The sequence below is a fragment of the Prunus mume genome, linkage group LG2, assembly GCF_029339155.1.
Source record: "Prunus mume cultivar Tortuosa linkage group LG2, ASM2933915v1, whole genome shotgun sequence".
NCBI classification, from domain to species: domain Eukaryota; kingdom Viridiplantae; phylum Streptophyta; class Magnoliopsida; order Rosales; family Rosaceae; genus Prunus; species Prunus mume.
In genome coordinates, this window is record NC_142699.1 from 17,185,395 (window position 1) to 17,199,118 (window position 13,724).

The following is a 13,724-nucleotide window of genomic DNA, read 5'->3' on the forward strand; positions in this document are numbered from 1 at the left end:
CACTTTTTGTTTTTGTTTTTATTTTATTTTAGTTGAGAGATCCCTATTGGAAATTGTAATAGAAAAAAGTCTATTTATATATTGTCAACATCACTTCACTGAAATCGCAAACTTTGGATAAGTTTTGATTCCAGGCAACTCGCACAGTCCATCGAAAACAAGGTATTAGAGTGTTCCGCACAACACTTTTGTTTTTGTTTTTATTTTATTTTAGTTGAGAGATCCCTATTGGAAATTGCAATAGAAAAAAGTCCATTTATATATTGTCATTAAGCATGAATATGGTTATCAATGAAAACAGAAAATACGGTTGATTATTATCCACAAATATTGCTAATACAAATATATCACCAATACCAAATACATATTTGCACATAGGTTTTTTTTTTCTTCTTCTTTCTTTCAATTAGTACAACTGTACAAGTACACGGACGTCCAGCCGCTTATAAGGATTGAAATGGAAATCGAGCCTAAGCCAGCACTTAATAAGATGCAAACGGAACTTATAAATTTAACAGAAGATCTTCAATAATATATATACATATTTCTCTATGATATCATGCATTGACAAGATGAGCGTCCTGATAAGATTGCGGAGCTGGGATTTCGTCCTTCACCTTCTCATAGTCCAGAATCCATTTCACCAAACTGCCCCCATTGGTCTTTTCTGTCTCTTTAAGAGTTACCTTGAAGCTCTTGTAATGCTTCGATATTTCTCCATCCAAAACATTCAAATGTCACTGTCTTGTTTTCCTCATCTATGGCTTCAACTGTCTCCTTTAAACTTAATGAGCTCCTATCTATATGCATATATATAGGTAAGCTCATATTAAGTCATGATTATATAATATTCTCGGTACCCACTGAACCAAACCTATTGCCCTTGAATTTGTACATAATTTTCGTTTTACTTCTTATACTTTTTTTGTTAGAAAATTAAGGATATGAACTTCTTTTTTTTATCCAATTCCCCCAATGTCGTCTAAATGCTCAACATTTCAGTTAAATCATTAAAAAAAAAATTGAGGAAAAAGAGGAAAATTGACAAAAAGAAAAATAGAAAAAGAGGGGAAAATTTCTCGGTACCCACTGAACCAAACCTATTGCCAACCCCCTTCCCTCCAACTCTATACTCTCTCCTCCTACAACCCCATCGACCACCGACCCCTCAGTGGCGGATCAATGAAATTTTCAGGGAATGGGCAATAAATAAAAGACTAAAATTTCAAAAAATAAAATAAAATAAGACAACCAAATACCTTCAGAATTTAATGAAGATTAATCTAAAAAAATAAATTTCAATTAATCTAATAGAAATGCATATCAAATTATCAAATAAATAAATAAATCATAATTGATTATACATCTAGTCATGTGCCATTATATTGATCATACAAAATACAGAGAGAGAGCCAAATCAATAATAATAATGACAATTATTATTTATTATAATAATAAACATATTATAAATAAATAACAAACAAACAAAAAAAAAAGAAGAAGAAATGCTGGCCGTGGTGACACTACGACATTTCACCATTTGCGCGACGAAGTCAATTTCATCAAAATCCTTTCGCACAAAATTTAGCGCGTTCGTCGTATAATCCGTCGCGCAAAGATCGTTAAGAAAGACTTTGCACGATAAATAATGTTGCTTGGTCGCAAAAACTTGAGCGACGGTTGACTTTCATCCCACAAAAATTTTCGGGACGAGACAGTTTGTCGTCGCGAAAACCTATGCACGACAATTAATCCTTCGTCGCAATAACACAGCGGTGGCCGTAGCGTCGCAATAACACAACGCGACGTGGAAACACTTCGTGCCACAAACATTTTCGTGAAGAAAATCCATTAGTTGCAATTCATTTTTCGCGCGACGAAAAATAAATATTTTTTATTGAAATTTTTTTTTCCTGTTTTTTATTTTGTAAAAGTGAATTTGCCACAAAAGCATTTCGTCGCAAAAATTTATTTTTTAAAATTGATTTTGATCTATTTTTGTGTGTGTGTTTTTTTCGAGCCAAATTTGCAGGATGACCATGTAGATTTTTTTTTTTTTTTTTTGTTGTAAAAAACATAAATTTGGTTGTTTTATTTTTTGTTTCTAATAAAATGAAATTGCAATTAAAAAAATAATGAAGAGAAAAAAATATTTGTAAACATAATATAAATGTATTTATTACAAGATCAATGTTTCAAATGTAATGAAAAAAAGTAAAAAAACTAATAAAAAAAAGTTTGAAAATCTACATGGTCATCCTGCAAATGTGGCTCAGGTCCGATGATCGATAGGGTGGAGTGTGGTGGCGAAGGTCGGGTTGGAGGGGCTCAGGTCGACGAGGGCCAACATGCGGTATAGGAACGCGGACCGAACGATGGGTGTAGAATCGACATATGTGACATCGGGTCCTAAGCTCGCCACCTGCCCAAAGCACACCCACCGCTTGACGCGATGAGAGAACGGCTCTAGGTTCCTACCGCGGCATTCCCATCCTCGACAATATGTCTCTGCTTCCTCCCGAGAGTTTGATCCAAGGTCGTTAGGATCGAAACCCTGCATCATGTGAAGGATCCATGACTCGAGCGGAGTATCGGGAGGAAGTTGGGAGGCGACTCAAGAACCAACTGGCTCTTTTCCACCATCGTCGTCTGTTTAACATAACATAAAATATTAATTACAACATTCATATAATAACTATGAAACATGAATGCGTAAGATAATAATTAAAAATAAAGAATCCTTACATGAAGGGACTCAGCCAACTCATTCACAGGTTGAACATAAACGTCGCCAAAGACGTCGATCTCCGGGAATTTAGACCCCTCCTGAATTAAACAACAAAAGACAAATGTTAGTACGAAAAAAACAAATTAATATTAATGACATATTAAAAATTGAATATAAAAGATTTTATTATTACCCGCCGTCGTGCGTCCATCCTATATGAGAAGGGCCTGGAACCTTAATGGTGGAGAATAGTCTTCTTGTTCCTATTGCCCTTATTTGCTTGGGCCTTCTTCCGTTATACAAAAAATGAACGTATTAGTTGAAAGTGAAAGGAAATATAAAAAATTAAATAAACATTAATAAGAAACGTATGATAATTGTGAACTTAATATAAAAAATTACCAAATAATCACCCTCATGAAAATGACCGCAGAGCCACGCCCAACTATCCTCCCGGCCCTCAAGCTCTTGCGGGCAACCCTCATGCAGAGCGACCTGCGGATCATCAAATGTTTGAAAATGGTGGTGCAAGTCGCTCTTCCATTGCTTGTACCTCTCACCGAAGAGTCTATTGACGTACGTCAATGACTCGTCGTCTAGGTCTTCTAAATTGTAGTTGGTCTGCAATACATTAATTACATACATTAAGTAACAGAAATATATAAAATTTGAAGAAAAAACAATTAAACAGTAGGATACATACCGACAACTGTCCGCACACCTCCATCCTTGTCTCGTCAGGCATGACCTTCCAAGACTTCCATTTCATCGGGCAATGGGCCCGAACGACGTGACCAATGTCATGGGCTAATGAGCTATGCAATTCTGCCGTTGCTGCAGCCCGATGCCTCTCGTTGTATCCGATGTTGATATGACTATTGGTCACCCGAGTGACCTTCACCATCTTCAACTGCCGACAAGGCCCTCGGGTGTTCTTCTTGGTTCCAAAGAAATATAAAATTAAAGTTAAATAAAAAAATTCTACTATAGAATATTGGTCCAGTTGCAGTTCAAGGAATCTTTACCTGGTTGTGACGCGGTCTGCCGAGGTTGTGTCGGTCGTGCTAGGGGGCGATACGACGCCGGCGCTAACAGGTTGCGCGACGGATGATGCTTGATGACGCCGGTGCGGGGAGCCCGTAGAGTGACCAACTAGCATGTGGTCCATCTGTGCTGGAAAGAGTGGCAAAGGTGAAGGCCGAGTCGGGGGAGGCGACATCTATGCAGTCGTGACCGCCTTACGACTTCTAATAAGGTTTGACATCTGCACAATTGAACAAGCATCCAATATGTTAAACATAGTTACTTTAATGTGGTCCAAAACCATTTACACATTTATTTCAATTTTGTTTAATACAAAAGGTCATGGTCATGGTCAAAGTAATCAAAAAAATAGGAACCCATGCAAGAGAACACAAAATCCTAACCAACCCATTCAAGAAAACACAAAATCCTAACCAACCATCAGACTAAGCACATATTAATGTATAACATATTGATTTAATTTGTTTTGCAGTGTGTTTCATACATGATAAACTCATACAGCAAACAAGAAAAATCATAAGCACATATGATAGAAAAATCAAATGTAGTACCAAATTTCTAAAACCACAACTCTAGTTCTTAAAAACTAACAGTAGGTCATATTTTAAACCCCCCAAATAAATGCAACTCAATCCAACAAACCAAAAGAAAAAACAGCAATACAGTTACAAAACAGTCACATTTTTGCAGCTACAAAGCAATACCATGACAAAATCAGAAACACATGATAACAAACAAGTTCAAACACATTTTTGCAGCTAAATCATTGAATCTCATCCCCACTGCATATATCAGTTTGCTGTTATTTACGGCTAAACCCTCATGATTAATTTTTTAAAAATAAAATAAACAATGAAATGTAAATAGGGCTGCAAACGAACGAATCAAACAGCAATACACTTACAAAATCACAAATCGAAGACCACAATGCTTGATCAACACCTCCAATCAAATCTGAAATCCAAAATAACAACCCAATACCACAAATATATATATATATATATATATATTCAAAGGGAAAAACCAAATCAGAAACGCATTAAAATATAATAACAAAAAGGAAAAAATTTCACCTTGATACAGACAGCAGCGGATGTGAGATGGAGGTGTTGGTGGTGACTTGTTTACAATGATGGGGCTTTTCGGTTAGAGAGAGAGGGAGAGAATTTGGGTTGGAGAGAGAGGGGGAGAATTTCGGGGCAGAGAGGGGGAACGGGAGAGAGGGTTTGTGCTTTGGTTAGGAGTCATCAACGGGGGCGGCGAAGGCCTGGGATGCGATGGCGAGGTCGGGGTGGACGTGTCAGGTTTGTCAGAGAGGGGGAACGAGAGAGAGGGTTTGTGCTTTGGTTAGGGATCATCAACGGGGGCGGCGAAGGCCTGGGATGCGACGGCGGGGTCGGGGGCGGATGTGTTAGGTCTGGTATTGGGGCTGGACGTGAACGGAGGTGGTGGTATGGAGGTTTGGGAGGGCACGGCTGGAGGAAGAAGAAGAGTCTGAAAAAAAAGGGGCACGACTGGCTGGAGGAAGAAGAAGAGTCTGAAATAAAACGGCGCCTTTTTTCACATTTAGTCCGCCTAAAATTTTCGGCCCCTTTAGCGACGAAGAAGAACATCTGCGTCGCGCAAGGAATTATTTTGTAGCTTGCGCGACCAAGGATGTTACGTCGCTCAAGTATTTACTATTTTAGGACCTTGCGCGACCAAGAAAATTTCCGTCGCACAAAACCTAAACCCTAAAGAATTAGACCGGCAAAAATTTTCGGCAACTTGAGCGATGAAGGAAACTCTCTTCGTCGCGCAAGGCAATATTTCAGATCTTGCGCGACGAAGAATATTAACGTCGTGCAAAACATAAAAATGAAATATTAAGGCCTAATTAATTTTTGGGTACCTTGAGCGACTAAGAACGCATGTTGCGTCGCTCAAAACTGCGCGACCAATAACAATTACGTAGCGCAAAACCTATGGTCGCAACTTGCGCGACGCAGAGCCCCTATTTCGTTGCGCAAACCCACCCTAAACCTTTAAAAAAAAATTAAGATGCCTTTGACTAGTCTAGCATGTTTAGACCATAAAATATTATAATAATACAACAAATAGGCTAGCATCTATATGAAAATAAAGAAAAATATACACTAATCTAATTTGCTAAGTTTTGAATGCATGTTTTGTCTATAATATTACCAATGAATTTGGATTAGAATATAACATTGTTGGAGTATTCCCAACTAACTTGTAATGAATGATTCTCCTCTAAACATAAGTGTTTCTTGAAGAATATGTTGGGGTTTTATGGGTGACAATTGTAATTATGTGTAATTAAAAAAATTATGAGATTATAAGTTACATTCCTAGAGCAAATTTTCATTGCTATGAATATATATATATATATATATATATATATATATTGGGAGCAAATTGGCATCATAATTAGAAGAACAACTTTTATAACTCTTCTAGTCCAAGCACAAATTTTCATTACATATAAATGAATGATAACATATATAGTGAAGTTTCGATATAACCTCCTTTCCCAATATCGTTTTGTATTTTTCTTTTTTCAAAGAAAGTAATTTTTTAACTATTCTATAAGCTTGGAAAACATTTCGATCAGTATATTGTTATTGTGAATTGTGATTAACATCATCTCACGGTAGATATGAGTGCAATTTGTCCGTCGAATTTCCTTATCATAGATTAGGAAATCATTTTACTAAAATTATTACCAACCAAAAGAAAAAATAATAATCTAACATGTAAGAGCTTTCTCGTGAAATTTTGAATGACTGAACGGAATAAAACCCATTAATTCCATAAGTGAAACAGTTAAACTGAGACATAGCATTAATCATATTATAATAAAAAGGGCAAATTTGTTAATTAAGCATTTATCAATTCAATTTTTTTTTTCCAATATGCACACCAAAATATCCAAATAAACAAAAGAAGAAACAAAAAATTGAGTTGATAAATGCAAGTCGCAAATAAATTACAATTTTTTTTAATCATCTGAACTATAATAACTTTCGTTATCGTCGCTATCATCACTTTCGGTCTCCTAATCCTCCTCCTCATCACTTTCGTAGTTCGGGCCCACTGGAACATCGTATCGCGGAAGATTACCGAGGTCAATTGTAATTGACTGAATCGGTATTTCGATTGACACTCCTTGAAGCTGAAACGATTCTTGTATAATATTTGTATCTCGAAGTGTTTCTGCATCATTTTCCATAGAAGATTCCAAAAGTTGGTCAGCGACGTTGTCGACGCCGTTGTCAGTTGGGTATAGTTCTGGTATAGGATACACATTCCGTTGATCCATCTTTTAAACAACCTTCCAACCATTCCTGGCTTTAGGGTCATCTAGATACACAATTTGTGTTGCCATATTTGCCAAAATGTAAGGGTCGTCATCATACCAAGTTTTGTTAATGTTCACAGATAGTAAGCCATGGTCGATTTTAACACTTTCTTGCCTATTTGGGTTTGTATCAAACCATCGACACTTAAACATGATCACTTGGTATCGGTCTTTGTAAAGCAATTGCACGACAGTTGTGAGTTTACCATAGAAATCAATGTCCGTACTTTCGCCTCCACCTAGGACATGGACACCGCTGCTTTGTGTACACAACTTGTCATCTCGCAGTCCCCAAAAACTTGACGCCGTTAACATGGAAACCTGAGAACAATTTAGCTCGAATCGGCCCGAATGCCAAGTTATATAACTCTTCACTGTAAGTGGGGGAATTCGATGATTTCAATTTATTCACCTAATATTATTCAAAAACATTCACATGTTAGTTTGAGAAAATTAAATACTACAATATATATGTCAAATGCAAAACACTTATAACTTACATATTTCAAAAACCATTGTGGAAACAATTCACGGTGTTTATTGGCAACCAAATGTGATGGATGTTCTCACCTTATCATCTCTTCATGCTCATCTAAGTATGCCATTATCTTATTACAATTATTCAGTACGAACTAATGCGCTACCTCCATGTCATTTCTGGAAAGCGACTCTCCTCGTGCAGGATCCCCAAAGGGTAGTGCGCTTTGGGCAAAAATAGAAAGTTTCTCATTTCTCACACCCCCATCATTATTGCGCTGATGTCGATTAAAAGCCGTCTCCACATCTTTTAAATACATTCCACAAAAAGTCAACGACTCATATTGAACCCAAGTCGGGCTTCATATTGCATACATTTTTTCAGCTCTCCGAGAAGCCTATAAAAAAAAAGATACGATACAAATTAGCAAACGTGGGATAAAGATGCATAAACAAATGATGAGGATTATATACCTTTCTATTGGATACATCCAACGATAGTTGACAGGACCGGCAAGCAATGCCTCTTCTGGCAAGTGAACCATCACGTAGATCATACTTGTGAAGAACGTTAGATGGAATATCATTTCAAACTTGCATAGGACTTAGACAATGTCATGGCGCAACTGATGAATGTCTGGCTTTCGCAACGTTTTTGCAGTCAGTTGGGAAAAAAATCTAGACAACAACATGATTGGTTTGACTACATCTTCTGGCAATAGATGTCAAATACCCACAGGAAGTAGGCGTTGCATAAATACGTGGTAGTCATGGCTCTTTAGTCTAGCAAATTTACCCCCGTCAACATTTACACAACGTGCGATATTAGAAACATACCCATCGGGAAACTTTACAGACGATACAAACTTTAGAAAATCTTTTTTGTCATTCGGTTTCATTGAAAAAAATGCAAGATCCCTTCTAGCTTTATCACTGTCCCTATTCATCCATAATCCCTTTTGTATGCTCATTCTTTCCAAATCAAGCCGAGCTTTGATGGTATCCTTTGTCTTGCCCTCGATATTTAGAATCGTACCCATCAATGTGTCAAACACATTTTTCTCAACATGCATAACGTCGAGATTGTGCCTCAATTTTAGTTCCGACCAATATGGGAGCTCAAAGAACATAGACTTGTGCGTCTAGTTCAAATGTGTAGAAGGTCTTGTCTGACTAACTGTTTTCCCGAACGGAGCAAAATCCAAACGGTTAAGCTATTCCAAGATCTCATCACCGGACCATTCTCTAGGTCTGAGGTGACGCTCTGTGTTCCCGTCGAATTCTTTATCCTTTTCCCGCCACTCGTGGTCCCATAGTAACTATCTCCGATTACCAAGGTAACAAACTTTTCCAGCATGCCAACCAGAAGTTACATCTTCCTTGCATACAGGGCATGCCATATAACCATTTGTGCTCCACCCAGAAACCATTGCATATGCGAGAAAAAATCATTCACAGTCCACATAACGCTGCCCGTAAAGTGAACATCTTCCCAGTGGATTTATCGTACGTGCGCACACCGTTTGTCCATAAATCTTTGAGTTCATCCACCAACACCCTTAAATAAACAACGATTGACCTGCCAGGATCCTCAGTTATCAAAACTGTTATCATCATGTGCTCTTTTTCATGCATTTCCAAGGCGGTAAATTATATGGTAATACGAAAATCGGCCAAGTATTATGGTGTTGGTTTAGAACCCCGTACGGATTGAATCCGTCTTGCAAAGTCACAATCTAACATTTCGGGATCAGCAGAAACTCGGGGAACGTTCGATCGAACACTTTTCATACATCCCCATCTGCAGGATGACGTATCACATCGTCGTCTACCCGTTTTCCTTATGCCATCTCATGTCTGCCAGTATGCGTCGACATATACAATCGCTACAGCCTAGGTTTCAGGAGCAGATAACGCATGACTTTTTGTGGGATCTTAGTTATTCTATTCTGAGATGTCATTTTGAACCTCGACTCATTGCATATAGCGCATGTATCCAATGTTTCATACTCTTTGTAGAATAACATGCAATTGTTTTTGCAAGTGTGAATTTTTTCATAACCCAATCCAAGACCATTCAACACCTTTTGTGCGTGTCTATTGTCTTTCGGCAAGCAATTGTCCGTCGGAAGCATTTTCTTGAAAGCCCCCAAAAAGCAATCGAAACACAGGTTCGACATACGATACTTTATTTTTCCATGCATTAGCTCCACAATGGTCGGGAGAATGGAAAAGCTCTTGCAACCCGAGTATAACTCTTGGTTGACATTTTTTAACAGTTGTTCATATTGTTCGAACTCTGGACTGTCTATTGGGGTATGCACATCATCTTCCCCTTCCTGATTGATGTTGGTCGATGCAAATGGAAAAACATCATTTATAATATCCATGACTTGTTCATTAGGATCCACAATAGGTTCAACATTGTCCACTCTTGTGACATTTGAAGACGAAGCATTGTCTAATTGTTCTCCGTGAAGGTTCCAAATGCTATATGTCTCAATCATTCCATTCCTTACTAAATGAAATCCAACATTTTCAATTATCTCCCACAATGTGTTGTTACACTTCCTACAAGGACAACGAATTCTAGTTGCACCCGAGTTGTGTCTACATGTAAACTCAATAAAATCCTCGATTCCATCCAAGTATTCGTCTGCGCATCTATTCGGGTTCTGTATCCACCTTCTGCTCATAATTCCTGAAACCACAATCACAACACAACAATCACAACAACTTCATACGAAGTTATAATGTCACCTTATGCCTCCGGTAGGGTCCTATCCCATTCAGAATGCATAGTCCTCACGAACCTACGGCTACATGAGATTAGATTTCGACGTGGATAAATTTCGATAGCATCTCGATACAGTTCTTGAGGTGGGCATATGTATAAATACATACGTACCACCCGAAGAATGTACCGAGATGACACCGAAATCTCCACAATCGAAATCTAATCATGTAGCCGTAGATTATGTGACAACACTATGCATTACCAAACTGTTCAAATAATGGGACAATTCAAGAATTAATTGGACCGCAGTCATACTTTACACATCCATGCACGAAATCTAACTAATCTCGAACGGGAAACTAAGTGTTACTAAATAATAATAATAAAAGTACGAAGTTAATTTCAATTAACTTCGTACATCACAACACATTGTGTTATGTCATGCACAATTTAAAAACATAATATAAATATAATATCACAAAAAAAAATTTTAAACATAACAAACTAAGTAACATAATGTAATTAATTTTATATTCTTAAAGTATAAAGCGAATAAAATACATTCTCAAGCGTTCTCTACCAATCGCTAATTACAAATATCCCTAACAAAACGAAATTAATAGCGTTAGTATAAATTTACATAAATACTTTTAAACTAATGACAACAAATAATACTTACCCAATGAACTCCCAGCATAAGCACATCATAATGGTGTAGGTAGAGGTTTTTTTTTCAAGTCTGCATCTGCAATGGTAGAAAACAGATCATAAGAAGAAGGATTTTAATTCTTCGTGCAAAATGTTGTCTCGCAAAATCTGATTTTGCGCGACGAAGACGATTTCGTCGCGCAAAGACGTGCCGACATCGAACTTTACGCGACGATAAATCTTTCTGTCGCGCAAACATTTGGCGCTAAAATAAAAAAATCCAACGTTTTCTTACGCGACTCACGTATATTTGCGTCGTGTTAAGTCTTCTTTTGCGACGACACTTGTCGTCGCGCAAGTTTTTGGCCCAAAACTATAACCCGCCCTCACTTTGCGCGACGATAATGTCTACTTGTCGCGCTAGGGTTCCTTTTGAGACGATATTTGTCGTCGCACAAGGTTTTGGCGCCACCCAAAATAAACGCGGGTATTTCTTCCCAACTTTGCACGACGATCATGATTTTGGTAGCGCTAATAGTTTTTGCGAGGAAAATATTCATCGCGCAAGTTTTCAATTATAAATTATTATATGGAAAATTTTGCGCTACAATTGTCTGTTTTCATCGCGCAAGTATTAAAATGTAGTAGTGTGAAGAAGAAAACAAACTACCAGACCTTGAGTTGAGTGAAAGCTCTTATCAACAGTGATAGGCTCCTTGCTCAGCAATGATAATCAATTTAGTTAACTTAATAATTATCATCAATTCAACGCAAGGTATGGACTGGACTTCTTCAACGCACGGCTAAGTAGTAATTGCCTTGTCTTTAATTCAAGTGATAAGTAGTGGAAGGCAGGCTTGCCCAAAACTACGCGTTTGGCTATGATTTTTTAAAACACATAAGAATGGTGCAGCGAGCCTCTTTGAGGCATTTTCTCAAGCAGGTTGTTGGCACTAGCGAGGGCATTTTCAGGCACCACCAAAGCTTTTTCCGCGAGGAGGTGTAATTGCACCTTCTTACGCCTATGTGGATCAACCAATGTGCCCCACCTCCTAAAATTCCTCAACCTAACCCCTAATCCCTCCTTCCCAATCCTGCCTTCCCATCCCCAACCCTTGCCCCAAAACGCATATCCATCCCATCCCCACCTTCTCCCCACCCACATAATATAACCCGTAACCCACCTGAACAGAGAGAGAGAGAGAGAGAGAGAAAGTAGTATTTCAATTTTTTTAAAATTTATTTTATTTATTTTTAATGTACAAAATGACCATTTTGCCTTCGTATTTAACAGCAAATTAGATGAAATGTTGCATATTTAGACGGCAAGGGGAAATTGGCGAAAAAAAGAAGTTCATATCCTTAATTTTTTTTTAAAAATATATAAGGAATAAATCGAAAGCTAGATACAAGTTTAGGGGACAAATCAATATATAGATGGGTAATTTACTTTTTAAATCTAATTAATTGGCTGTTGTGTTACTTACCCAAGGTATAATCCCAATGCTTGACAGAACCGGCAGTTCCCAATCACGTTCATGTAGCTCAACCCCTTGTATTTTGTCAGAAGAGACGTTAGGAAGTAGGTTGCATTTGGCTGGCAAATATTTTGTAAAACTTATCAGCAGGCATGTTTAAGGAGATATCTTAAACTTATCGCAAATATTCTGTCTCAAGCTTACCAACCGAAGCCATATCTTAATTATGAGATCGATTAAGGAGATAAGCCCAAGATTAATAGATTGAATTGGCAGAAAACACCCTGAGATAAGCTTAAATAGGAGAAGTTATTTACTAAGGCTACCTGTAGTAGGGGCCCACGTCTTATACTAAAGCTACCTGTAGTAGGGCCCACGTCTTAGGTTATTGGGTGCATTATTTAGTGACAATCCACAAGTTGCCCTACATAACAGTTAATAGGGCTGACGAAAATCACCACAATAATTTTGTGTGGGTAGGAGTTTAAAAATTAAGAAAAATTATTTCTGTTTACAAAATGTTTAGTGACGTTCAGGTATATTGTTTGGAATGCTTAAATGCTTTCCACCAATTATTTACAATTTCTTTTTGCTTTAAATCCTTGCAAGTGAATGATACAGATATGTCGACTGTCTGAGTGGTCGTTGAGAAATTAAATATTATAAGAAACAATTGAACTGTTGGAATTTTAAAAGGTTTTAAAAATTTAACCGTTTTATTCATTTAATTATTTTAGCTTTTTTTACAGGCTTAATTTTTTGGTTGGTGAACTTTTATGGTTGGTGAAGATTACATGTTTTGGATGCCTATAAAAGGCCACTCCTCCTTCACATTTGATATACATACAAGAAACACAATACACTATTAGAATATCACATCAGCTTGACTTGGATACCTATATCTGTTTATGAACGTGCTCATAGCGGATCTTAAGTTTGTGTACAAGGGGTCGTATCTTGGAGTCTTGTACAAAGCATTTTAGCTGGTTTTCTTCAATACCAAACTCACCTTCTTACCTATTTGATTTATTTTCCTTTTATTTCCCTATTATTTTGTTTTCTTCAATTTCATTATACCTTCAAAGCTTTTCAATTTGTTTATATGTTATTTATAATATAAATATTTTGTATTTGGCAAAAGAGGGAAACTATTATTTTTCACAGTTGTAACAGCTTGAATTTTCGTTAATTTTGCGTCAAGATTTCACAGTTGTAACAACACGTCACAAACATATTATACAAAACAGAGAA

General features: G+C 37.3%; 1 protein-coding gene, 1 long non-coding RNA gene and 1 pseudogene across 3 annotated transcripts; all 3 read right to left on the reverse strand.

Moving 5' to 3' along the window:
- Positions 1-186: 186 nt before the first annotated feature.
- LOC148919744 (MLP-like protein 31) lies at positions 187-12,690 on the reverse strand (annotated as a pseudogene).
- Positions 2,549-3,760, reverse strand: LOC103341695 (uncharacterized). 2 transcript variants are annotated; one of them, XM_089046074.1, is made up of 5 exons: positions 3,432-3,760; positions 3,131-3,349; positions 2,922-3,014; positions 2,746-2,826; positions 2,549-2,649 (listed from the first exon to the last, which is right to left on the reverse strand). In XM_089046074.1, exons 1-3 carry the CDS (start codon positions 3,630-3,632, stop codon positions 2,964-2,966), a joined length of 471 nt encoding a protein of 156 aa, XP_088902200.1. In that variant the 5' UTR covers positions 3,633-3,760; the 3' UTR covers positions 2,549-2,649; positions 2,746-2,826; positions 2,922-2,963. The 2 variants fall into 2 exon arrangements, with proteins under 2 accessions (XP_088902200.1, XP_088902199.1); XM_089046073.1 differs by having other exon boundaries at positions 2,922-3,017.
- LOC148919745 (uncharacterized) lies at positions 3,918-5,545 on the reverse strand. The gene is made up of 3 exons (XR_016124172.1): positions 4,846-5,545; positions 4,677-4,726; positions 3,918-3,992 (listed from the first exon to the last, which is right to left on the reverse strand). It is a non-coding gene; the product is annotated as an uncharacterized LOC148919745 (long non-coding RNA).
- Positions 12,691-13,724: the final 1,034 nt, after the last annotated feature.